This window comes from Pseudophryne corroboree, chromosome 10 (genome assembly GCF_028390025.1).
Source record: "Pseudophryne corroboree isolate aPseCor3 chromosome 10, aPseCor3.hap2, whole genome shotgun sequence".
NCBI classification, from domain to species: domain Eukaryota; kingdom Metazoa; phylum Chordata; class Amphibia; order Anura; family Myobatrachidae; genus Pseudophryne; species Pseudophryne corroboree.
This window is the reverse complement of record NC_086453.1, coordinates 55,270,507-55,295,940: the sequence shown is the minus strand read 5'-3', so window position 1 is coordinate 55,295,940 and position 25,434 is coordinate 55,270,507. Positions and strand designations below refer to the sequence as shown.

At 45.6% G+C, this 25,434-nt stretch overlaps 1 protein-coding gene across 1 annotated transcript in view; it reads left to right on the top strand.

The window, feature by feature from the left end:
- POLD1 (DNA polymerase delta 1, catalytic subunit) overlaps positions 1-25,434 on the top strand; it is a 294,557-nt gene that overhangs the window by 230,249 nt on the left and 38,874 nt on the right. The window contains exons 22-23 of the mRNA XM_063942417.1: positions 11,450-11,552; positions 14,242-14,374. Of these exons, the coding sequence (XP_063798487.1) occupies positions 11,450-11,552; positions 14,242-14,374 (236 nt within the window). The remainder of the gene's footprint in view (positions 1-11,449; positions 11,553-14,241; positions 14,375-25,434) is intronic.

Here is a 25,434-nt window from a genome sequence, read left to right as displayed (position 1 = left end):
GTCAGCTGACCTTGATACCCTAGATAGGGATACCATTTTATTAACCTTAGGCCACATTAAAGACGCAGTCTTATATATGAGGGATGCTCAAAGAGACGTTGGGCTACTGGGTTCGAGAGCCAACGCAATGGCGATTTCTGCTAGGCGAGCCCTGTGGACTCGCCAATGGACGGGTGATGCCGACTCAAAGAAACATATGGAGGTTTTGCCATACAAAGGTGAAGTTTTATTTGGGGAAGGTCTCGCGGACCTGGTTGCCACAGCTACCGCGGGTAAATCTACCTTTTTGCCTTTTGTTCCCCCACAGCAAAAGAAAACTCCACAGTATCAGATGCAGTCCTTTCGGTCGCGTAAGTCCAGAGGAGGTCGGGGCTCATCTTTCCTCGCCAGAGGTAAGGGTAGAGGGAAAAGAATGCCTGCTACGGCTAGTTCCCAGGAGCAGAAGTCCTCCCCGGCTTCTACTAAATCCACCGCATGACGCTGGGGCTCCACTGAGGGAGTCCGCACCGGTGGTGGCACGTCTTCGACTCTTCAGCCAGGTCTGGGTTCTGTCAGACGTGGATCCTTGGGCGATGGATATTGTATCCCAAGGCTACAAACTGGAATTCGAAGGGGTGCCCCCTCGCCGATTTTTCAAGTCGGCCTTGCCAGCTTCTCCCCCAGAAAGGGAAGTAGTGTTCGCTGCAATTCAAAAGCTGTATCAATAGCAAGTGATTGTCAAGGTTCCCCTAGTTCAACAGGGGAAAGGGTAATATTCGACCCTGTTCGTGGTCCCGAAGCCGGATGGTTCGGTCAGACCCATTTTAAATCTAAAATCCCTAAACCTGTACTTGAGAAAGTTCAAATTCAAGATGGAATCGCTGCGGACTGTGATCTCCAGTCTGGAAGGGGGGAATTTTATGGTGTCACTCGACATAAAGGATGCATACCTTCATGTCCCCATATATCCTCCTCATCAGGCGTACCTGAGATTCGCTGTACAGGACTGTCATTGCCAGTTTCAGACGTTGCCGTTTGGGCTTTCCACGGCCCCGAGGATTTTCACCAAGGTGATGGCGGAGATTATGGTGCTCCTGCGCAGGCAGGGAGTCACAATTATCCCATACTTGGACGATCTCCTGATAAAAGCAAGATCGAGAGATCAATTGCAGAAGAGCGTGTCGCTCTCCCTGAGAGTGCTACAACAACACGGTTGGATTCTCAATCTGCCAAAGTCACAATTGATTCCAACGACTCGACTATCATTCCTAGGCATGATTCTGGACACGGAACAGAAGAGGGTTTTTCTCCCGATGGAAAAAGCCCAGGACCTCCAGAACATGGTCAGAGACTTGCTAAAACCAAAAAGAGTGTCTGTTCATCAATGCACTCGAGTTCTGGGAAAAATGGTGGCAGCCTACGAGGCCATCCCCTTCGGCAGGTTTCATGCAAGGACGTTTCAGTGGGACCTCCTGGACAAGTGGTCCAGGTCCCATCTACTAATACATCAGAAGATAAGCCTGTCCCTCCGGGCCAGGGTGTCTCTCCTGTGGTGGCTGCAAAGTGCTCACCTTCTAGAGGGTCGCAGGTTCGGCATTCTGGATTGGGTTCTGGTGACCACGGACGCGAGCCTCCGAGGATGGGGAGCAGTCACACAAGGAAGACATTTTCAGGGGCTATGTTCAAGCCAGGAGGCTTATCTACACATCAACGTACTGGAATTGAGGGCCATATACAACGGCCTACGACAAGCGGAGGATCTTCTTCGCTACCTACCGGTTCTGATTCAATCAGACAACATCACAGCCGTGGCTCATGTAAACCGCCAAGGCGGGACAAGGAGCAGAGTGGCAATGGCGGAAGCCACCAGGATTCTTCGCTGGGCGGAAAATCACGTAAGCGCTCTGTCAGCGGTCTTCATTCCGGGAGTGGACAACTGGGAAGCAGACTTCCTCAGCAGACACGATCTCCATCCAGGAGAGTGGGGAATTCATCAAGAAGTTTTTACAGAGATAACAAGTCTTTTGGGAATTCCTCACATAGACATGATGGCGTCACGCCTCAACAAGAAGCTTCAGAGGTATTGTGCCAGGTCAAGGGACCCTCAGGCAGTAGCGGTGGACACCCTGGGTGTTTCAGTCGGTCTATGTGTTCCCCCCTCGTCCTCTCATCTCAAAAATATTGAGAATCATAAGACAAAAAAGGGTGAAAACAATACTCATTGTTCCAGATTGGCCTCGAAGGGCCTGGTATTCAGATCTTCAGGAGATGCTCACAGAAGATCCATGGCCTCTTCCTCTCAGGGAGGACCTGTTACAACAGGGGCCCTGCATGTTCCTAGACTTACCGCGGTTAGGTTTGACGGCATGGCGGTTGAACGCCGAATCCTAGCTGGGAAAGGTATTCCGGAGGAAGTCATCCCTGCTCTGATAAAGGCTAGGAAGGAGGTGACTGCAAAACATTATCACCGTATCTGGAGGAAGTATGTTTCTTGGTGTGAAGCCAAGAATGCTCCTACGGAAGATTTCCATCTGGGCCGTTTTCTCCACTTTCTACAGACAGGAGTGGATATGGGCCTAAAATTAGGCTCCATTAAGGTACAGATTTCGGCCCTATCTATTTTCTTTCAGAAGGAATTGGCTTCTTTCCCAGAAGTCCAGACTTTTGTAAAGGGAGTGCTGCACATCCAGCCTCCTTTTGTGCCCCCAGTGGCACCTTGGGACCTTAACGTGGTGTTACGGTTCCTGACGTCTCACTGGTTTGAACCTCTTCAAACGGTTGAATTTAAATTTCTCACTTGGAAGGTGGTCATGTTGTTGGCCTTGGCATCTGCAAGGCGGGTGTCCGAATTGGCGGCCTTGTCTCACAAGAGCCCCTATTTGACTTTCCATGTGGATAGAGCAGAGTTGAGGACTCGTCCTCAATTTTTGCCTAAGGTGGTTTCTTCATTTCATATGAACCAACCTATTGTGGTGCCTGTGGCTACGAGTGACTTGGAGGATTCCAAGTCCCTGGATGTAGTCAGGGCCTTAAAAATCTATGTAGCCAGGACGGCTCGAGTTAGGAAGAAAGAAGCACTGTTTGTCCTGTATGCAGCCAACAAAGTTGGCGCTCCTGCTTCGAAGCAGACTATTGCTCGCTGGATCTGTAACACGATTCAGCAGGCTCATTCTACGGCAGGATTGCCGTTAACAAATTCAGTAAAGGCCCATTCCACTAGGAAGGTGGCCTCTTCTTGGGCGGCTGCCCGAGGCGTCTCGGCTTTACAGCTTTGCCGAGCAGCTTTTGCAAAGTTCTATAAGTTTGATACCCTGGCTGATGAGGACCTTGCGTTTGCTCAGTCGGTGCTGCAGAGTCGTCCGCACTCTCCCGCCCGGTCTGGAGCTTTGGTATAAACCCCATGGTCCTTACGGAGTCCCCAGCATCCTCTAGGACGTAAGAGAAAATTAGATTTTAAACCTACCGGTAAATCTTTTTCTCCTAGTCCGTAGAGGATGCTGGGCGCCTGTCCCAGTGCGGACATATTTCTGAATGACTTGTATATAGTTGTTGCTTACATAAGGGTTATGTGACAGTTGAGATCAGTCTCTGGCTGATGCTGTTTTTTGTTCATACTGTTAACTAGTTGCGTATATTCCAGGTTATACGGTGTGGATGGTGTGGGCTGGTATGAATCTTGCCCTTAGATTAACAAAATCCTTTCCTCGTATTGTCCATCTCCTCTGGGCACAGTTTCTCTAACTGAGGTCTGGAGGAGGGGCATAGAGGGAGGAGCCAGTGCATACCCATTCTAAAGTTCTTTATAGTGCTCATGTCTACTGCGGAGCCGTCTATACCCCATGGTCCTTACAGAGTCCCCAGCATCCTCTACGGACTAGGAGAAAAAGATTTACCGGTAGGTTTAAAATCTTGTTTTTTGTAATATAAGGACATTGAGTACATAATAATGGTAAAATCAATCTTTTTATTCCTCTTTCCAGTTGTTAATGTACCCAAAGACAGGTGTTTTTATGTTTTTAATAAAACACTTCATTAGGTTAGGTGGACATTGGGGCTTATTCAGATGGAAAGTAGCTGTGTTTGCATGATGGCACTGTAGCCAGACTTACTATCTGGGCTAATATGAGTTTCCATTTAGCTAATGGGAATCACTGTGTGACTCCAAGCATTAAGCCGTTCTATCTGTAGCTGACTAGTACCAGGCTAGATGCAGCTGGCTTCCCTTCTCCATACTCATGACTCTGAGTAGCCTGAAACTACAGCTACATGCCCGCCACGCTCACACAAACCGTACAGTGCCGTGCACCCTTAATGCTGCTGCCCGTTTCATGCAAAGACAGATCCCGCCGTTCCACATCTGCCACTCCCCTTTTACAAAATCTACACTGGCTCCCATTCCCCTACAGAATCCTCTTCAAACTCCTCACCCTCACATACAAGGCCATCTCTAATTCCACTGCTCCCTACATCTCCAACCCCCTCTCCCTTCATACTCCATCCCGCCCCCTACGTTCGACCAATGACTATTGCCTCTCCACTGCCCTGGTCACTGCTTCCCATGCTCGAGTTCAAGATTTTGCCCGTGCTGCACCCTTTCAGTGAAACACTCTCCCCCACTCCTTTAGACTCTCCCCAACCTTGCAAAGCTTCAAACAATCACTAAAAACCCACCTATTCATCAAAGCGTACCCTTCCGATGCATAACCTAGGCCTGAGGCTGCTCCTCCTTCCCCTTGCCTTGAACATCTCAGCTTTGCTTGCATACTGCCATCAGGCTACCTCCCGCTTGCTTGCACCTCTGTCATCTGACTGTCGCCCCTTCCCACTAGATTGTTAGCTCTTCAGAGCAGGGCCCTCTTTCCTCTTGTTGTCTAAGCCCTCGACACATTTCACTCACAGCTCTGTCCTACTCAGCGACCATCTTTACCCACTTTTTCTCCTGCTGGTAAAGGCTCATCTCTATCTATGGCCACCAGCCCCAAGATACTTACATCTTAGCTGTGTTATGTTTTGAGAATTGTGGTGCTCTTTGTTACCTGTACACTCTTATTGTTGTTTATTTACTGTAATGTTAAGTTTTGTCTCCCTGTACTGGACTTTGTACGGCGCTGCGAAACACTTGGTGGCTCCTTATAAATAAAATGTAGTAATCTTAATACAGCCAATTCAAATCAGACTGATATTGGCAAAAATGCGTAATTCCCTTCTATGCTTGTACTGTAGGCTAAAACATGGAACCGGCACCATTATGAGGACCTATACCCACTACAATCCGATGCCCAGTAAGATCACAGCCCAGTAAGGCTCATTTTTCCCTGACCGGAGTGTAAAGGTTCAAAAATTGTCCGCGGCATAGGATAGGGTTTGATTAGTATCAAGGCTCCAGTATCCAGCAAGGCTTCCATGGACACTCCTTCAGTACAGTCCTCATAGGGCAGCAGTAACACCATTGTATCATTATGGGTTGTTTGGCGTGAGTCCAGCTAAAGTGGGGGGATTCTAGATCACTATTACTTGCTTGCAACTAAATGAGGCCATACCAGGACTATAGTGACTCAAGCTTCTGGTCTGCTGCAGAAACCAGCGTCTGCCCACCTACATTGGTGCCGCTGGGTTATGTAGTCTGTGTTATTCCAGATGTTGATGTGAGTTCTTAATCAGCGTGCCAAATACATCTCTCACTAGGCCCCTATTGTGGATGCTGTTAAATTCCATTGTCTCTGCATATGCTAGATCTGATAGTTCAGCCCTTATCTTCCCACAGGGATCAATCAGCCACCGCTAACACTCAGTGACTACTACAAGGCCTCTCCTCAGTATACAGAGGGGGTAATTCAGAGCTGATCGTAGATGTGCTAAATTTAGACATCTACGATCAGTTTCTCCGACATGCGGGGGGACGCCCAGCACAGGGCTAGTCCGTCCCGAATCTCAGGCCCTTTGCAGCGATCGGGTCTGAATTAGGCCCAGACACAGTGGTATTTGGTGAATGATATAAGTAAAATGACCACGACCTCTGACCTGTATCTGAAATACTTCAGTATGATGGGGCACAATTGGACTATACCAAAATAGACTGCATTGAGCAAGATCTTGCAGACATTCCTGCAATGCTGCAATCTATTATTCTCATACATCATAGTTTATAACGATTGCCCTCTGCCTCCCATCAGGACACAGATATGGGGACCTGGCAATAGAGAACTCCGCACCCATATTCTACTTTCCAAATGACAGAACTCTGGCCCTCATTCCGAGTTGTTCGCTCGCTAGCTGCTTTTAGCAGCCGTGCAAACGCTAAGCCGCCGCCCTCTTGGAGTGTATCCTAGCTTAGCAGAAGTGCGAACAAAAGGATCGCACAGCGGCTACAAAATAATTTTGTGCAGCTTCAGAGTAGCTCCAGACCTACTCCTAGCTTGCGATCACTGCAGACTGTTTAGTTCCTGTTTTGACATCACGAGCACGCCCTGCGTTCGACCAGCCACGCCTACGTTTCACCAGCCACGCCTGCGTTTTTATCTGGCACGCCTGCGTTTTTCCGCACATTCCCTGAAAACGGTCTGTTGACACCCAGAAACACCCACTTCCTGTCAATCACTCTGCGGTCAGCAGTGCGACTGAAAAGCTTCGCTAGACCTTGTGTGAAACTACATCATTCGTTGTAATAGTACGACGCACGTGCGCATTGCGCCGCATACGAATAAGTGCCGATTTTTTTTGCCAGATCGCTGCGTCCGAAATCTGCTAGCGAACAACTCTGAATGACCGCCTCTGATCCAACAAATGGTGATTTACAATTCAAACTGTTTGCTTTTTAAAGGCATGCCATTGTGGTTATAGAGATTACATCACGCTAGGCATTTATTCAGTGAGCTCCTCTCTCCTTCGATGCTGCGTTACATATATTTGCTGAAATCTATAACCTAACTACACATCTGCTGTATATTTATGTAGACTGAAAGCACAGAAGGAGCAAGTGCCAGGCCCCTTCAAGTAATTGAAATCGCTGTAAATGGTACATAAGTTTTACATTTTTAAATTGTAGGTTTTAACACAACGTTGATAAATTCAGCTTCCAGAATTTACTCCAGGTTTTCACAATTGTATTGCAAGACGGGGACGTCCTGGAGATGCATCTTCATACATTTGGTAAAAGTATGACAGTTTGTGTAACCTGGGCACATTTTTTAATAAAGTAACAAATGCCAAGAGAATCCTTAGAATGTAAGCTCTCACGAGCAGGGCCCTCTTCCCTCATGTGCTTATCCTTTTCTTACTTTAATAATCCTCAACTGCCCAAATCGCGCAGTTTTTTGGCCACCTGGAACTTATCTCTGTCATTTACTGGTGTAGTTATGCTTAGTTACCCTGTACTTGTCCTAAATTGTCTTCAACTGTAAGTCACTGTTTTCTTGTTTTGATTATGTGCTTATGTACTCTGTAATTGGGCGCTGCGGAACCCTTGTGGCGCCATAAAAATAAAGGATAATAATAAAAAGTGTAATGAGCACGGGAAACGTACGTAAAACTGAATTTTTATGTTATATCTCAAAATCCGTATAAAGAAATCAAACCTTTTTACCTTTTTCACTAACTGAATCACCTTTGTTATACGTTTTAATTTAACCGTATCACGGAGAGAGAATAATGTATGGCTGTTAAATTGCCTTATTTCCATTACATTAACCCTGATATTGAAATTCTATGTAAAAATGTATCAGTCATATATTGTCATTGCTTTATATGCAAATTAATGAAAGCCTGTCCACAATATTGTTTTTATTCACTGAATACTGATAGTTCAAAGATCCCTAATATGAAGTACTAGGTCACAAATCAAGACGTGTTTCCTCTGTTGGCAAAATAGACACTTCATCGGATTAGTAATGCCGACATCTTTTGTTTGTGTTGACTTTTATGCTTTAGGTTCTATGTCCATATTTTCATGCAATTGCCCATATGATATCTAGGACCACCGGTCATATGATATCTAGGACCACCGAGCATCTAATACAAGTTCTGTTATTTATAAATGCTACTAATAGCATTCCCAAATATATCAGACATAGCAGGGCCTTGGGCCTGATTCAGATTTGCACAAAAACCCGATGTTTTTTGCACTAAGCCCCAATGTTTTATGCACTAAGCGATGGTGGAGGAACTGCACATGCTCGAAACAGGTCCTGCTTGATCGTTTGCAGTACTACCCCATCCCCCCTTAGCCGCGGTGTCCGGACTCTGGGTTGACACCACTTAGGTCGACACCCATTGGGATGAATAGGTCGACATGACCATTAGTTAGACATGAGTTTTTCACATTTTTTTTCTTTTTCATACTTTACGATCCACATGGACTATGATTGGGAACCGGTAACTTGTGCAGAGCGCAGCTGTAGCGGAGCGAGGCATCTTGCCCGAAGCATGGCGGCCCATGCGAGGTGACACGGTGCACTAATTGGGGTTCCCAGTCACTTTACGAAGAAAATGACACAAAAAAAAAAAACTCATGTTGACCAATACGTGTCGACCTAATGGGTGTCTACCTAGACACTGTCGACCATGAGTCCCATACCCCTTAGCCGCTGCATGGATTGACCTGCTGCAGCATTTGGGGGGTGGAGACGGGGACTGTTCTACAACACGGGGCGTGCTGACCCCCCATTTTGTAGGCGTGCAAAACAAAGGGTCTGCATACTCTGTTGCAGAGTTCTTGGACCCAGAAGCTTCGATGGTTACGATGGTAAGACGATGCTGCATCTTCGCATCACTCGGATCGCAGATACTGGCAGAGGGCGCCTGTTTCCTACAGACGCTCCTGCTACATTTGAGTTTCACTTGTACAGTATTGTGCAGCCGCTTCCTTGCAGCTGTGGAATACCGTACAAAGCGGAATCCAGCCCCTTATGATGGAAGATACTTGGGAGTGGGGTGATGCAGTATTTCCTACCACTAAAATGTGCTGCAACCTTCTCTTTAAGCCAGTTTTTGAAGAAAATGGATAATAAGCGAGAACATTTTATTATTATTATTATTACTCCTTTTAACTGAAGCTGCATACCGTTTTACAATTCCATTGCTTTGTAATATAGCTGGAAAACAGAGAAAATACATTTTATTAATGATGAAATAAGGGTAAAGTAAATTGAAGAATAAGTTTTACAGAGGTTCCGCAATATGAAGTGTAAAGCTGCATGCATCAATAAAGAGTGCCGGAGCTACCCCTGATAATAAGAGTGCCTTCCAATACCATGTTTTGAGGAGTTTTCCATTCACAGCCTGAAGTTTGCTGAACAGCTGTCAGGTGCACTGGGCAGGTTTGGAAACCAGACAGACTGTATTTCAGCTGCTTTCTTCCTGTGAATGTTCATCGTCTAGCACCATACATCATCGTTGGGGCTTCTGGTTTGCGCCATTATTGTGCTGAGTATGGCCAGCCTAAGGGGCCCGTAGCATAATCCAGAATGCAGGAGCTAAGGCCCTGAAACTGGACAGCAAGGTAAGATCACAGTTGTGTAGTTAGTGATGGTTACTGAAAGGGGGCGATCCAGTCAGTGCAACGTACTGCCGGGTGTCCCTGTGCTGTCTGCCTGCTGCACACATTAACAGGTAACACTATTACAAGGTGTCACCTCTACTTTGTGTACAAGTTCTTGTTCCATCCTATGACTGCCTGTAATACAGTATACTATAGATCAGTGGTTCTCAAACTCTGTCCTCAGGACCCCAACACGGTTCACGTTTTCCATGTCACCCAGCAGCTGCACTGTGTATCACCAACTGTCACATTTTAAAAATCTACAGGTGACCTGCAAAACATGGACCGTGTGGGGTCCTGAGGACCGAGTTTGAGAACCTGTGCTATAGATTATGTGGTCTTGATGTTCAGCACACTAATATATGAGACACATTTTACTAATGCTTAGCTCCTACGGTTACACGGTGCCTCCCCTCTGTCTTCCTGTACATGACACTCTTTACACATTGGTGAGCACAAGCTCAGACTGACCAGGTGTCTCTACCCCCACCCTCCCCTATTATCGCCCCCCCTTCCCTCCACACTCTCTTTTGTGGTATGGCAAGTACCTTGAGCACCTTTCCTCCCACACCCACCTTGCTTGTTTCTGTGTGGGTGGCGACCATTTAAACCATCATGCTTTGTGCTTCGCTGACTGGTAACATTGGTGGGTTCCCTTGGGCATCCGGCTGCAGCTCTACAGTTATATAAGCGTAAGCAAGTAATAAGGGGCTGAGTGTTTCCACTTCTTGCATCTGTTCCACTCTCCCACTAGCGCAAGTAATACCGTCGGTGACTTGCAGTCGCACAGACACAGCCCATCGCAAACTGTGTTTGCGCAAAATCCTGTCGCACTGTGCGTGCATAGGAAGTGCTTGGATCTACATTCAAGCAGATGAGTGCGTTAAACAGCGTTACTCCTATTTATTTACTCTTTCAACCGAGCAACTTATCAGTTGCCTCCTCAGCAATTTACAGAGGATTTTCTAGATTAATCACTGGATAGCAATGATAAAGTACATGGGGGCATATGTAACTATTAAGCCTGGAGAAGTGATAATGGAAGGTGATAACGCAGTAGCCAATCGGCTCCTAACTGTCATTTTTCGAACCCGTAATGATTGGCTGCTGCGTTATCACTTTCCACTTATCACTGCTTTATCACGTCTCCAGGCTTAATACATCTGCCCCATGGCTTTGTACAGTATATTAAAAACGAAAGGGGATATTTACTAAGCAGTGATAAGAGCGGAGAAGTGAGCCAGTGGAGAAGTTGCCCCATCAACCAATCAGCAGCTCTGTATAATTTTATAGTATGCAAATTATAGATGTTGCTTCAGTGCTGATTGGTTGCCATGGGCACTTCTCCACTGGCTCACTTCTCCGCTCTTATCACTGCTTAGTAAATGTTCCCTTAAGTTCATTTTGCTCCTTATGGGGCAGATGTATTAAGCCTGGAGAAGTGATAGAGCAGTGATAAGTCCAAGGTGATAACGCACCAGCCAATCGGCTCCTAACTGTCGATTTACATATTGGAGCAGATTGGCTGGTGCATTATTACCTTGCACTTATCACTACTTTATCACTTCTCCAGGCTTAATACATCTGCCCCTATATCTTTTAATTACAAAACAAAAAAAACTTACACGATGGAGGTTTTTTGTGGAGTAGTGCTGGCTGTAAACATCTGCCCGTTGTCCTGTTCTAGAGAGATCTATAATTGTGGACAGATGGTTCCCTAATAAAACATTTGTATCCAGTTTAAGCGTCCAGCTATTGATTACTAATGTGTGATCAGTGAGTGGCAGAGGAACATGGAGAACCTATGTCAGAATAAGAACCCATTGTGACCGCCTGATTTGTTGAAAGAGGCTGCTATTATGTTTGACCATGTTTTCTTTTTTCTTTTCTTTTTTCTTTTTTCTTTTCTTTTTTCTTTTCTTTTTTCTTTTACAGAATGCGAAAGAGAGACGCAGGTAGTGCCCCCAATTTAGGAGACAGAGTGCCATATGTGATCATTGGGGCTGCCAAAGGCGTGGCTGCATACATGAAGTCTGAGGTGAGTCTTCTATGTCTTGAGTGCAGGCCTGGCCTGTGGTCCTCCAGCTGTTGTAAAACTAACAGGGCCAACATGACTTGCCACAGTTTTGCTATTGGAGAATGCTAAAACTGTGGCAGAGCATGCTGGGGCTTGTAGTTTCACGACAGCTGGAGAGTCGCAGGTTGGCCAGGCCTGCTTTAGTACAGTATAAAATCTTTTTTATCGTTGAGGCCCTTAAAGAGCTGATTAACTGACCAACTGGGGGGCCACAATATGGCAGATCTTGGAGAATAATTCTTAACGGTTTCTTCAAAGGTATAAATGTCCTTTGTACTGTCTGGTATCCGGTCTCTAGGTCGACCATTATTGGTTGACATGCATTAGGTCGACAGGATTTCTAGGTCAACATGAGTTTTTCACTTTTTTTTTTTTTAAACTCTTTCATACTTTACGATCCACATGGACTACAATTGGGAATGGTAACCTTGCCCGAAGCTGCGAGGGGACACGGTGCACTAATTGGGGTTCCCAGTCACTCTACGACGAAAACGACACCAAAATTTATTTTTAAAAAAACCCTCATGTCGACTTTTTGTCATGTTAATCTTGCTCATGTCGACATAATGCTTGTAAAGACCTGTTTTGTGTGTCGACTTAGTCACTGTCGACCAATAGTGGTCGACCTAGACACAGTCGACCTAAGTGTGGTCGACCCCATGAACCACACCCGTACTGTCCATGGGTAATTCCCACACCAGTTGCCTTTACTTGGCGTTCAAGAACTCGTCCCTCTGTACGCAGCCACTGTGTCAGTGTGCATAATTCCTGTCTGTCCTGCTGCTGCTCTCCTCACTACGGCCGGGATGTAATAGTCCGAGTTCAGCGGCCGGACGGTTTTCTAAAGTGGCAGTCCTTTACAAGTCGTGGATTAGCCTTGTAAACGATTGCCCCTTTAAAAAAAACATCCAAGTTCAGCCGGCAATCCAGCATGGCCGCTGACTTCCTTACAATCCCGCCCTACCTCTTCTTTTTACTACTGTACAATACTTATTGCCCAGTCAGTACACTGTAAAAGTTTACATTTGTTTTTAGTTTTATTCTACTCCATTTTTTAAAAATATAAGCAGACATCGTATTTAGCATTTGCCTGAATAGTTTTGTGTGGGTTTTTTTTTTTTTTTTAGTTTTGTTTAATAACCAAACCTAATGGTAACCCTATGGGAATCCACGGGGTAAATTTACTAAGATGGGAGTTCTATTTAAGATGGGATGTTGCCCATAGCAACCAATCAGATTTTACTTCTCATTTATTTAGCACCTTCTAGAAAATAATACCTGGAATCTGATTACCTGGAATCTGATTGGTTGCTATGGGCAACATCCCATCTTAAATAGAACTCCCATTTTAGTAAAAATATACCCCCACGTGTCCATCCAAACCGAATGTACAACAGGAATCACCCAAATATTACAGAGCGATGATCACATATAAACGCCGTGTGTACCCCCCCCCCCCCCCACACACACACACACACACACACACACACACACACACACACACACTTTCACCTTTACCACAACATCAACCACTCTCCAGATGCTAGATGCTATTTGCATGCGTGTCCCTAGGGTGGTCTGTAGTAGCAATTTTGCAGCAAGTCGAGCTGCTGTAAGTGATCAGTAAATGGGGTATTACACTACTTAATGGAAAAAACGTGACAATCCAGGAGTGCACTTGTTCTATTTCCTTGTGTAGATGTGGCGCAAACGTGTGTTTGGATTAGAAGTGAAAGGATTGTAGGGAAAGAGGCCTCAGGTGTGCTGAGGAGAGAGTGGCACTTCTGCTTTAATATTTTCTTTTCAGTCTTTTCTCTGCAGAGCTTGGTTTGGCAGAGAAAGTGGTTCCCTCTCACCAGGGACCAGAGGCTGTGACAACTTCTGTAATCTATTTACTAAGCTTAGTCAGTGACGGCTACAAGCCCTATTGTGTGTGCTGTTCCCCTATTGTGCTCTTATAGGGGAACTATTACAATGTGAATTGAGAATGCATTATGCGTTCTATGAATCAGATGACTGATTATTAGATTTTGTATTTATTTTTTGGTGAACGCAAGGACAAAGGGAATACAGCAGCACGTTTTCAATCTTTAGAAAGACTCTCCCTCTTCCTGTTGTTTTAAAGATAAGTAGGTAGTGAACAATAAGGCTTTTGATACAGGGCCAGAGAAGGGTCATGAAATTCCCCTTGAAATTTAAATATGGCCCTTAAAGTGCACCTGTCCCATACGAGCACAGCAGTGGCAATGATTCAGTGGCTGGTGCCGAACCGGTCTGCGTGAGAATGAAGTCCATCGGCGTTCACTAGGAGCCCGTACCTTGTGAATATTTTGGCTATGGACGGCCTCCGTTATGTCACTGGACACTAGTCAGCGGGCAGGCTACATAAGCAAAAATATTGGGACAGCCTTCATGTACACTTTAAGCGCAGATTTTTTGTTGTGTTTTATCCCCCCCCCCCCCCCCCCTATTGTTTTAATACAAACAAACACGTTTCTGTGCAATTCCATGATAATTTGGTAATTCTGCAATTTCCTTTTGAAAAGTTAGGGCATGTTTACAGTACTAAAGGTGAACTTGTGCCTTAAAAAAACAACCCAAAAATCTTTTTGTGCATTCGGTTTTTTTTTTCTTCTTCCTTTTTCTTTAGGACCCGATCTATGTACTAGAGAATAACATTCCCATTGACACACAGTATTATTTGGAGCAGCAGCTGGCAAAACCACTGCTGAGAATCTTTGAACCCATCCTAGGGGAGACCAAGGCTGAGAGTGTGCTACTGAGTGAGTATTGTTTTACAGGCCTTTTGGTTGTGCAGCTTCTGCTGAAATACGTAGCAATCAGGCAAGAACCGCGAATGTTCAAATGCAATTTAGACCAATGATAGCAAATCAAGGACTGCTTTCAGAAGATTACGTATGTTCTATTGGAACATGTTATTAAGTAGGTTTTTATTCTACATGCGTGTCTGACTTGAACGCTCATTTAAGGACAATTTCCACCAGTAAAAGAAAATGCAAAACTTTGTGGCCAGCAGCGTAACAAGTTGACATTAACAGAACAGTCTTGAAAACTTCTCTCATCTGTAGTTTTGTCACAAAACAATTAATGCTTAATGGGGACCTCTAATCAAAATGAATCATTATGAAGTCCGGTAGTGATTACAGTACTCGTATCCTTGCTGCAGTCACGCTATAAAGCCCTTCAAGTCACACCGTGGCTGGACTTGGTAGCGCCGATCGTCTTTTTTGAGTTTCCCTGCGAAAATGTTTTAGTTGCAATAATATACACACAATTTTAATCAGCAGAAGCTGCTCGTGCATCCTATTACATTACTTTGCGACTAAGACACATATATTGGGGGGGGGGGTGAATGCAAAGAAAGGTGCTTGCCGCTACCCATGCACATGGCACTCACTAGTTGTGTATAGCTACTTGTAGCACTCGGATGTGAGCTGTAAGAGGACACATCTGTATTAGTGGAATGACTGTCAGTTCTTCAAGTAGGACTTCTGCCTGAAATCTCAAGTTGATAACTCGAACATACACTCTCACTGCCATGTAACACATGTTGAGATAGCTAACCTTTTTTAGCAACATATATAATCATGGATGATTATAGATGTTGCTAGTGATGTTGGAAGTTAGCTATTCATAGACCATGTTCGATTTTATTTCAGTAATGGTGCATCTTTGAGTTATCAATATATGATTTCAGGCAGAATTCATATATCGGCAAGCAAGCATTATTTCATAAACTCGAAGTTCATGAGTATTTTAATGGGGGGGGGGAGTAAGAGTGCAATGTAATGACCTGTACAGTTTAAGCTGAAATCCTATTTCAAGAATCTGGTGTTATTTCTGAATGTAGTAGTACTGTACGTAACATAAATATTATATTTGGACATAGAAAAAGATTGCAATGTGATGTCTGGAATGTGACATTTAAATTATTCTTCAATTAAAGTTACTATATTTTTTTATGATGATATTTTCATCTGCTGTGTGTGAAAATGCAAGGTCTGTGTCAGAGTTCAGAGCAAAAAAAAAAAAGGAGCAAATTGCTGTAACAAACCATGTTGCACTACAAGGGGTGTAAATACATTTATTTTCTTGCATGCATGGTAAATACCAGCTTCTTTTTCATGTAGTTAACAAATCCTGGGCAGCTTTGGTTTTTGGAAATAAGCTAGGGTACCACCTCATTCCCAACTATAAATATCTGCACGTTTTACATTTCTGCCCCCTGTAGTGGACCATGGTGCATATTTGGTCCTGGTTTTTTGGCCACTGTTTTTGAATTGCTGTTTTTGAAAAAAAATTAGATTTTTTTTTTTTTTTAATTAATACTTGATGACCAGATTTGGTAGTCAACTTTTATCTTCAGGAGTTAAAATTTACCATGACTTACCGCCGCCTTCTTGTGGGGGAGGGGGGGTGTACGAACGAATACTTCATCACCTCAGTGCAATGAGCTCATTAAGCCCCGCAGCTCACAGTCAACTAACAAATTAAAGCAATGGGGTACTTGAAATACTTGAGCTCCCAATACTGGCGCCAACAGACTCCGGTATACCGACGTTTGGAAGACCAGTAATCCCCTCCTTTTTTTTTTTCTTTTTTTTTTTTCAATAATGTTTTTATTAAAGTCAAGCAAAAGATAGTACAAGGTATTATAGACATGCCATAATCGAGTGCAAGTGACAGTACAATAAACAGAGAACATCAACATATAAGTCGGGTTACACAATTATTTTGTGACATACAGTGCTGAGAGGTGAGAAAAAACAAACTGTAATGATGTCCATCTTCACGGTCTTTAGGTATCATCAAATACACAAGCACAAATGTCTATCTTACGATATCAAAGCAAAGATTTTGACATACATTTTCTCTCTTTCCAACCAGTATGAAAGGATAACACTATGATTTCAGTAATAATAAGGAATTATTGAGTATATAAGGAACAGTACACCATATAGGTAACCAGGTAACACAAAGCTACACATACAGATGGGTCTACGGTTATCTTGACTAGTTTTCTGCACCTAGGCACAACATGACTTATTAGCATAAACCCTTCATCTATTGTTCTGAGCTGCAATACAATACAGAGAGAAAAATACAGCAGGGGATTAAGTCCGAATGGCCAGTCTCAGTTAATCCTATTAAAGGTCATGATAAATGTGGACTCATCTGTATCTGAACTGGATAGTAAGTGTCACATGGTATGTAATAAATATGTATGAAACTGGAGAAATATTTATACATTGAATCATTAAAGAGAGAGGCTTCAGTTGTGTGTATGGGAACAGTCTAAGGAAAATCAATAAGATTTCCAAAGAGAAATTTTCCGGCCGGATATCGATAAGTAAGCAAGCCGATTTATGCATCGGCCTTCTCCCTGTCTAGGGAGAGCATAACAATTTGAGTAAATAGGGGGGGCTTGTGTTCCACATGACGACTACCATGAGGTTCTTTACATCAGTAAGCACAGGTCTTGTCTGACACATAACTAGTCCTAATGGGTTCTGTGTATCAATAAGTATGGGCAAATGACCAGAATGAGAGAGTAAAAAAAAATGGTTTTCATTGGTCAATGCTGGCAAATGAGATTCCCCAATTGTCTTGGTTATGTCAATAAGTGTAACTTTACGACAAAGACCAGGTGTAATCAAGGTAGTCAAAGGTACTTCTTTAAGCACAGGCATACGGCCAAAATAAGATGGTTTGGACAAATGAAATTCCTCATAGCTCTCAGGTAGATCAAAAGAGGAAACTTTGAGACCAATATCAGTAGTAGTCGAGTTAGCCAAAACGGTGGGCGGAGAAGCAATGACCTGAGAAGTTTGAGTTGTAGTCAACATTGTAAATGGTACGCTAGTGCAATCAATGAGGCTGTATTGGGAACTAGCAACTGGAGAAGTAAACGAATCAAGGCGTGACAATGCGATTTGTAAAGACATCCAGATGCTATGTAGCTTTCTATCTAACAAAGACACGGCAGTTGTTTATTGTGAGGTAAAGGTGAATATAGCAAGCTGTATTTTCTCTAACGTCCTAGAGGATGCTGGGGACTCCGTAAGGACCATGAGGAGAGACGGGCTCCGCAGGAGACTTGGGCACTTTAAGAAAGACTTTAGGTCTGGGTGTGCACTGGCTCCTCCCTTTATGCCCCTCCTCTAGACCTCAGTTTGATACTGTGCCCAGAGGAGATGGGTGCGCTTCAGGGAGCTCTCCTGAGCTTCTTGACAGAAAGTATAATTGTTAGGTTTTTTATTTTCAGGGAGCCAGCTGGCAACAGAGTCCCTGCATGGAGGGACTGAGGGGAAAGAAGCAGACCTACTTCTGTGAGTTTCAAGGCTCAAGTGGCTAAATGTATTCGATATATGATTATTGCAATAAAAGAAGTGGAGGAACCCCCTGTCCCTGACACGAGGGTACACATGTATAAGGGAAAGAAGGCTGAGGTAACTTTTCCCTCCTCACATGAGTTGAACGAATTATGTGAAAAAGCGTGGGAATCTCCAGACAAAAAACTGCAGATTCCCAAAAGAATTCTTATGGCGTATCCTTTCCCGCCAACGGACAGGATACGGTGGGAATCCTCCCCTAAGGTGGACAAAGCGTTGACACGCTTGTCAAAAAAGATAGCGCTGCCATCACAAGATACGGCTACCCTCAAGGATCCTGCTGACCGCGAGCAGGAGATTACCTTGAAATCCATTTACACACATTCTGGTACCTTACTCAGACCGGCTATTGCGTCGGCCTGGGTTTGTAGCGCGGTAGCAGCATGGACAGATTCCTTATCGGCGGAGATTGAGACCCTAGATAAGGATACCATTTTATTGACCCTAGGCCATATAAAGGATGCTGTCTTATATATGAGAGATGCTCAAAGAGACATTAGTTTACTGGGTTCCAGAATAAACGCTATGTCAATCTCTGCTAGACGAGTCCTCTGGACCCGGCAGTGGACAGGTGATGCCGACTCAAAAAGACATATGGAGGTTTTACCTTACAAGGGTGAGGAATTGTTTGGGGAAGGTCTCTCGGACCTGGTCTCCACAGCTACGGCAGGTAAATCACATTTTTTGCCTTATGTTCCCTCACAACCTAAGAAAGCGCCACATTCTCAAATGCAGTCCTTTCGTTCAAATAAAAGCAAAAGAGTGCGTGGATCGTCCTTTCTTGCCAGAGGTAAGGGCAGAGGTAAAAAGCTGCACAGCTAGTTCCCAGGAACAAAAATCCTCCCCGGCCTCTGCAAAATCCACCTCATGACGCTGGGGCACCGCTGAGGGAGTCCGCCCCAGTGGGAGCACGTCTTTGACTTTTCAGCCACATCTGGGTTCACTCACAGGTGGATCCCCGGGCAATAGAAATTGTTTCTCAGGGATACAAGCTGGAATTCGAAGAGGTGCCTCCTCGCCGGTTTTTCAAATCGGCTCTACCGACTTCTCCCCTAGAAAGGGAGATAGTGTTAAATGCTATTCACAAATTGTGTCTTCAACAAGTGGTAGTCGAAGTTCCCCTACTTCAGAGAGGGAAGGGATACTACTCCACCCTGTTTGTAGTTCCAAAACCGGACGGTTCGGTCAGACCCATATTGAATTTAAAATCCCTGAACCTATACTTAAAACTGTTCAAGTTCAAGATGGAATCGCTCAGAGCGGTCATCGCCAGCCTGGAAGGGGGGGATTTTATGGTATCCCTGGACATAAAGGATGCATACCTTCATGTTCCCATATATCCACCTCATCAGGCGTACCTGAGATTTGCGGTACAGGATTGTCATTACCAATTTCAGACGTTGCCGTTTGGGCTTTCCACGGCCCCGAGGATTTTCACCAAGTTAATGGCGGAAATGATGGTGCTCCTGCGCAAGCAGGGTGTCACAATTATCCCGTACTTGGACGATCTCCTCATAAAAGCGAGATCACGAGAGAAGTTACTGAACAGCGTGTCACTTTCATTGAAGGTGTTACAGCAACACGGCTGGATTCTCAATATCCCGAAGTCACAGCTGGTTCCTACGACTCGTCTGACCTTCTTGGGCATGATTCTGGACACAGACCAGAAAAAGGTATTTCTCCGGATAGAAAAAGCTTAGGAACTCATGACTCTAGTCAAGAACCTATTGAAGCATCAGCGGATCACCCTGTACCCCAGGGCCAGGGTATCTCTCCTGTGGTGGCTGCAGAGTGCTCACCTTTTGGAAGGACGCAGGTTCGGCATTCAGGATTGGATCCTGGTGACCACGGACGCGAGCCTCAGAGGGTGGGGAGCAGTCACACTGGGAAGAAACTTCCAAGGACTTTGGACAAGTCAAGAGACTTGTCTTCACATCAACATCCTGGAACTGAGGGCCATATACAACGCCCTACGTCAAGCGGAGAACTTGCTTCGCGACCAACCAGTTCTGATCCAGTCAGACAACATCACCGCAGTGGCTCATTTAAACCACCAAGGCGGCACAAGGAGCAGGGTGGCAATGGCGGAAGCCACCAAGATTCTTCGCTGGGCGGAAAATCATGTAAGCGCACTATCAGCAGTGTTCATTCCGGGAGTGGACAACTGGGAAGCAGACTTCCTCAGCAGACACGACCTGCATCCAGGGGAGTGGGGACTTCATCGGGAAGTCTTCGCACAGATTGCAAGTCAGTGGGGACTGCCCCATATAGACATGATGGCATCCCGCCTCAACAAAAAGCTACAGAGGTATTGCGCCAGATCAAAAGATCCTCAGGCGGTAGCAGTAGACGCCCTAGTGACACCGTGGGTGTTCCAGTCGGTCTATGTGTTTCCTCCTCTTCCTCTCATACCCAAGGTATTGAGAATAATAAGACAAAGAGGAGTGAGAACAATTCTCATTGTTCCAGATTGGCCACGAAGGACCTGGCATCCGTATCTGCTGGAAATGCTCACAGAAGATCCGTGGCTTCTTCCTCTACGACCGGACCTGTTACAACAGGGGCCATGTCTGTTCCAAGACTTACCGCGGCTGCGTTTGACGGCATGGCGGTTTAACGCCGGATCCTAGCGGAAAAGGGAATTCCGAATGAGGTCATTCCTACTCTGATAAAGGCTAGGAAGGACGTGACAGTTAACATTATCACCGTATATGGCGAAAATGTTTCTTGGTGTGAGGCCAGGAATGCTCCTACGGAAGAATTCCATCTGGGCCGTTTCCTTCACTTCCTACAGACTGGAATGAATTTGGGCCTAAAGTTAGGATCCATTAAGGTTCAGATTTCGGCCTTATCCATTTTCTTTCAAAAAGAATTGGCTTCTCTCCCAGAAGTACAGACTTTTGTAAAGGGAGTGTTGCATATTCAGCCTCCTTTTATACCTTCGGTGGCGCCTTGGGACCTTAACGTGGTGTTGAGTTTCCTTAAGTCGCACTGGTTTGAACCACTTCAAACTGTGGAGTTAAAATATCTCACTTGGAAGGTGGTCATGTTATTAGCCTTGGCTTCGGCTAGGCGAGTGTCGGAATTGGCGGCGTTGTCTCATAAAAGCACCTATCTGGTTTTCCATATGGATAGGGCGGAATTGCGGACTCGCCCTCAATTCTTGCCTAAGGTGGTGTCATCTTTTCATATGAACCAACCTATTGTGGTGCCTGTGGCTACACGAGATATGGAGGATTCTGAGTCCCTTGATGTAGTCAGGGCTTTGAAAATTTATGTGGCCAGAACGGCTAGAGTTAGGAAAACGGAAGCACTGTTTGTCCTATATGCAGCCAACAAGGTTGGCGCCCCTGCTTCGAAGCAGACTATTGCTCGCTGGATCTGTAATACGATCCAGCAGGCGCATTCTACGGCTGGATTGCCGTTACCAAAATCGGTCAAGGCCCATTCCACTAGGAAGGTGGGCTCGTCTTGGGCAGCTGCCCGAGGGGTCTCGGCACTACAACTGTGCCGAGCTGCTACTTGGTCGGGTTCAAACACCTTTGCAAAGTTCTATAAGTTTGATACCCTGGCTGACGAGGACCTAAGGTTTGCTCATTCGGTGCTGCAGAGTCATCCGCACTCTCCCGCCCGTTTGGGAGCTTTGGTACAATCCCCATGGTCCTTACGGAGTCCCCAGCATCCTCTAGGACGTTAAAGAAAAAAAGATTTTAAACCTACCGGTAAATCTTTTTCTCGTAGTCCGTAGAGGATGCTGGGCGCACGTCCCAAGTGCGCACTACTTCTGCGAGACTTGTATATAGTTTTGATTACATAAGGGTTATGTTATAGTTACATCAGGTTGGACTGATGCTACGTTATTTTTCATACTGTTAACTGTTTAATTGATACACAAGTTATACGATGTGATTGGTGTGGCTGGTATGAATCTTGCCCTTGGATAAACAAAAATCCTTTCCTCGTACTGTCCATCTCCTCTGGGCACAGTTTCTCTAACTGAGGTCTAGAGGAGGGGCATAGAGGGAGGAGCCAGTGCACACCCAGACCTAAAGTCTTTCTTAAAGTGCCTATGTCTCCTGCGGAGCCCGTCTCTCCCCATGGTCCTTACGGAGTCCCCAGCATCCTCTACGGACTACGAGAAAAAGATTTACCGGTAGGTTTAAAATCTTATTTTCTACAATGTTCAACCGCATGTGAAATTATCAACTACTGCTAATATAATCAAGGTAGCAAATTCAATCAGTGTCTCAATATAGACATGAATAACTTTGCAACAGTAAATTATTTTCTGTAATAAGCACGAATAGTAAGTAGGTAGCAGATATGAAACGTTCCAAGAGTGACTGAATAAGCACAAGAGGTAACTTCTGGTAATACAATAAACTGGTAAATTATCTTCTTCAGAATATCTAACAGTGTGTAAAGTTATCTACTATTGCTAATAGAAAGACAAGTGATGAATTCAGTCAGTACTGTATATTCGGACTCCGTTATCTCAGTTTTTGACTGTAATATAAATCTGTATAAGCAGATAGCCGTTCGGTTCAGACAGCTTTAGATACCGGGTTATAGGGTGACGTGAACGCTCCGCTGAAATGAGTTGCCAAATTGCACACAGGGGACAGCCGCAGATTCAACAGGTGCAGCCAAGGAGTAGACACTTCATTCAGCTCTACCAACGATTTGCAGCCATTTCAAGCACAAAGAGCACCTCCGGGAACCACCGTCAGGAAATCCAGCAAAGAAGTAGCGTATGTATCCCCAAGCCCCGGCATTGGAACTAACGGGGAGGCACCAGTCAAGGTCCGGCCGAGAGGCTCCGCTGATGTGCAGAAAAGTCAGAAGGGGCAAATAGGTCTCGGAGATGCACTCCGTTAGCAGGCTAGGCTACGTGTCCAGCCGCCTTCCCGCCACCGTCCTCCAGGGTCCGCTTCGCTCCTCTAACCTCCGTCTGCAAGGATGCAGCTGCAGAAGATTACAATCCAGACGGAGGGTAAACAGCACTGGCTCAGGGTAAACAGTACTGGCTCAACAGATGGTGACAACCGGGTCGAAGACTATGTCCCAGCAGGCTACAGAAAGGTAAGCTGAGGCGTTCGGCGGTCTCCCGCGGCTCCTCTGTAGTTCCCCAGCAAGGTCTCCACGTGTAGTGCCAAACTCCACCCGACTGCAAACGCCGGAGGCCAGCCGCTCCGATAGACAGCGGGTCACAGAAAAGGGTGTTAGGGAGGGTAAGGGTGGGTCAGGAGAGGCATTAAATAAGTCTAAAGTTGCTTGGGCTTGCAAGAGAAGGTAAGCCTGGTAGTCGCGCCAAATTGTTCGGCGGTCATCAACGCCACTGTAACGGCTGGATTCCGGGGAGTAAGAAAGCTCCGTTCAAAGTTTGTCTGCTATCCCAAGCCTCTAAGAATATATAGAGACAAGATAGCGTCACTTTAAAGCAGATTTAGAGGCTGGATGGAGGTAGATTCTCCTTGACCTGCAGGAGCTGGGATAAGAAGCGGCCATACACGATGCTCTGCCCCCGGAAGTCTGTAATCCCCTCAATTAAATGATCTGAGATGTTATTCTTTGTTGATCATGTAGGATCACCAGAGACCAAACCCCAACATTGCAGTACTCCGGGATAGGTTAGGATCTCTCCATAGTGGCTTCCGTAAATTTAGAGGGAACCTCGTTTGAAAGATGTAGTATTTTCTCTAACGTCCTAAGTGGATGCTGGGGACTCCGTCAGGACCATGGGGGGGGTAGCTGCTCCGCAGGAGACAGGGCACAAAAATAAAGCTTTAGGATTAGGTGGTGTGTACTGGCTCCTCCCCCTATGACCCTCCTCCAAGCCTCAGTTAGGTTTTTGTGCCCGTCCGAGCAGGGTGCAATCTAGGTGGCTCTCCTAAAGAGCTGCTTAGAAAAAGTTTTTTAGGTTTTTTATTTTCAGTGAGTCCTGCTGGCAACAGGCTCACTGCATCGAGGGACTTAGGGGAGAGAATTTCAACTCACCTGCGTGCAGGATGGATTGGATTCTTAGGCTACTGGACACCATTAGCTCCAGAGGGAGTCGGAACACAGGTCTCACCCTGGGGTTCGTCCCGGAGCCGCGCCGCCGACCCCCCTTACAGATGCTGAAGATTGAAGGTCCGGAAACAGGCGGCAGAAGGCTCTTCAGTCTTCATGAAGGTAGCGCACAGCACTGCAGCTGTGCGCCATTGTTGTCACACACTTCACACCAAGCGGTCACGGAGGGTGCAGGGCGCTGCTGGGGGCGCCCTGGGCAGCAATATTTTAATACCTTATGGCAAAAGAATACATCACATATAGCCATTGAGGCTATATGTATGTATTTAACCCATGCCAGTTATCTAAAACTACGGGAGGAAAGCCCGCCGAAATAGGGGGCGGGGCTTATTCTCCTCAGCACACAGCGCCATTTTCCTGCTCAGCTCCGCTGTGAGGAAGGCTCCCAGGACTCTCCCCTGCACTGCACTACAGAAACAGGGTAAAACAGAGAGGGGGGGGGCATTTTTTGGCGATATATTGGATATATTTAAGCTGCTATAAGGAACAACACTTATATAAGGTTGTTCCCATATATATTATAGCGCTTGGGTGTGTGCTGGCAAACTCTCCCTCTGTCTCCCCAAAGGGCTAGTGGGGTCCTGTCTTCGATAAGAGCATTCCCTGTGTGTCTGCTGTGTGTCGGTACGTGTGTGTCGACATGTATGAGGACGATGTTGGCGTGGAGGCAGAGCAATTGCCGATAATGGTGATGTCACCCCCCAGGGAGTCGACACCGGAATGGATGGCTTTGTTTATGGAATTACGTGATAATGTCAGCACATTACAAAAATCAGTTGACGACATGAGACGGCCGGCAAACCAGTTAGTACCTGCCCAGGCGTCTCAGACACCGTCAGGGGCTGTAAAGCGCCCTTTACCTCAGTCGGTCGACACAGACACTGAATCTAGTGTCGACGGTGATGAAACAAACGTATTTTCAAGTAGGGCCACACGTTATATGATCACGGCAATGAAGGAGGCTTTGCATATCTCTGATACTGCAAGTACCACAAAAAGGGGTATTATGTGGGGGGTGAAAAAACTACCTGTAGTTTTTCCTGAATCAGAGGAATTAAATGATGTATGTGATGAAGCGTGGGTTAACCCAGATAGAAAAATGCTAATTTCAAAAAAGTTATTAGCATTATACCCTTTCCCGCCAGAGGTTAGGGCGCGCTGGGAAACACCCCCTAGGGTGGATAAGGCGCTCACACGCTTATCAAAACAAGTGGCGTTACCGTCTCCTGATACGGCCGCCCTCAGGGATCCAGCGGATAGGAGACTGGAAACTACCCTAAAAAGTATATACACACATACTGGTGTTATACTGCGACCAGCCATCGCCTCAGCCTGGATGTGCAGTGCTGGGGTCGTCT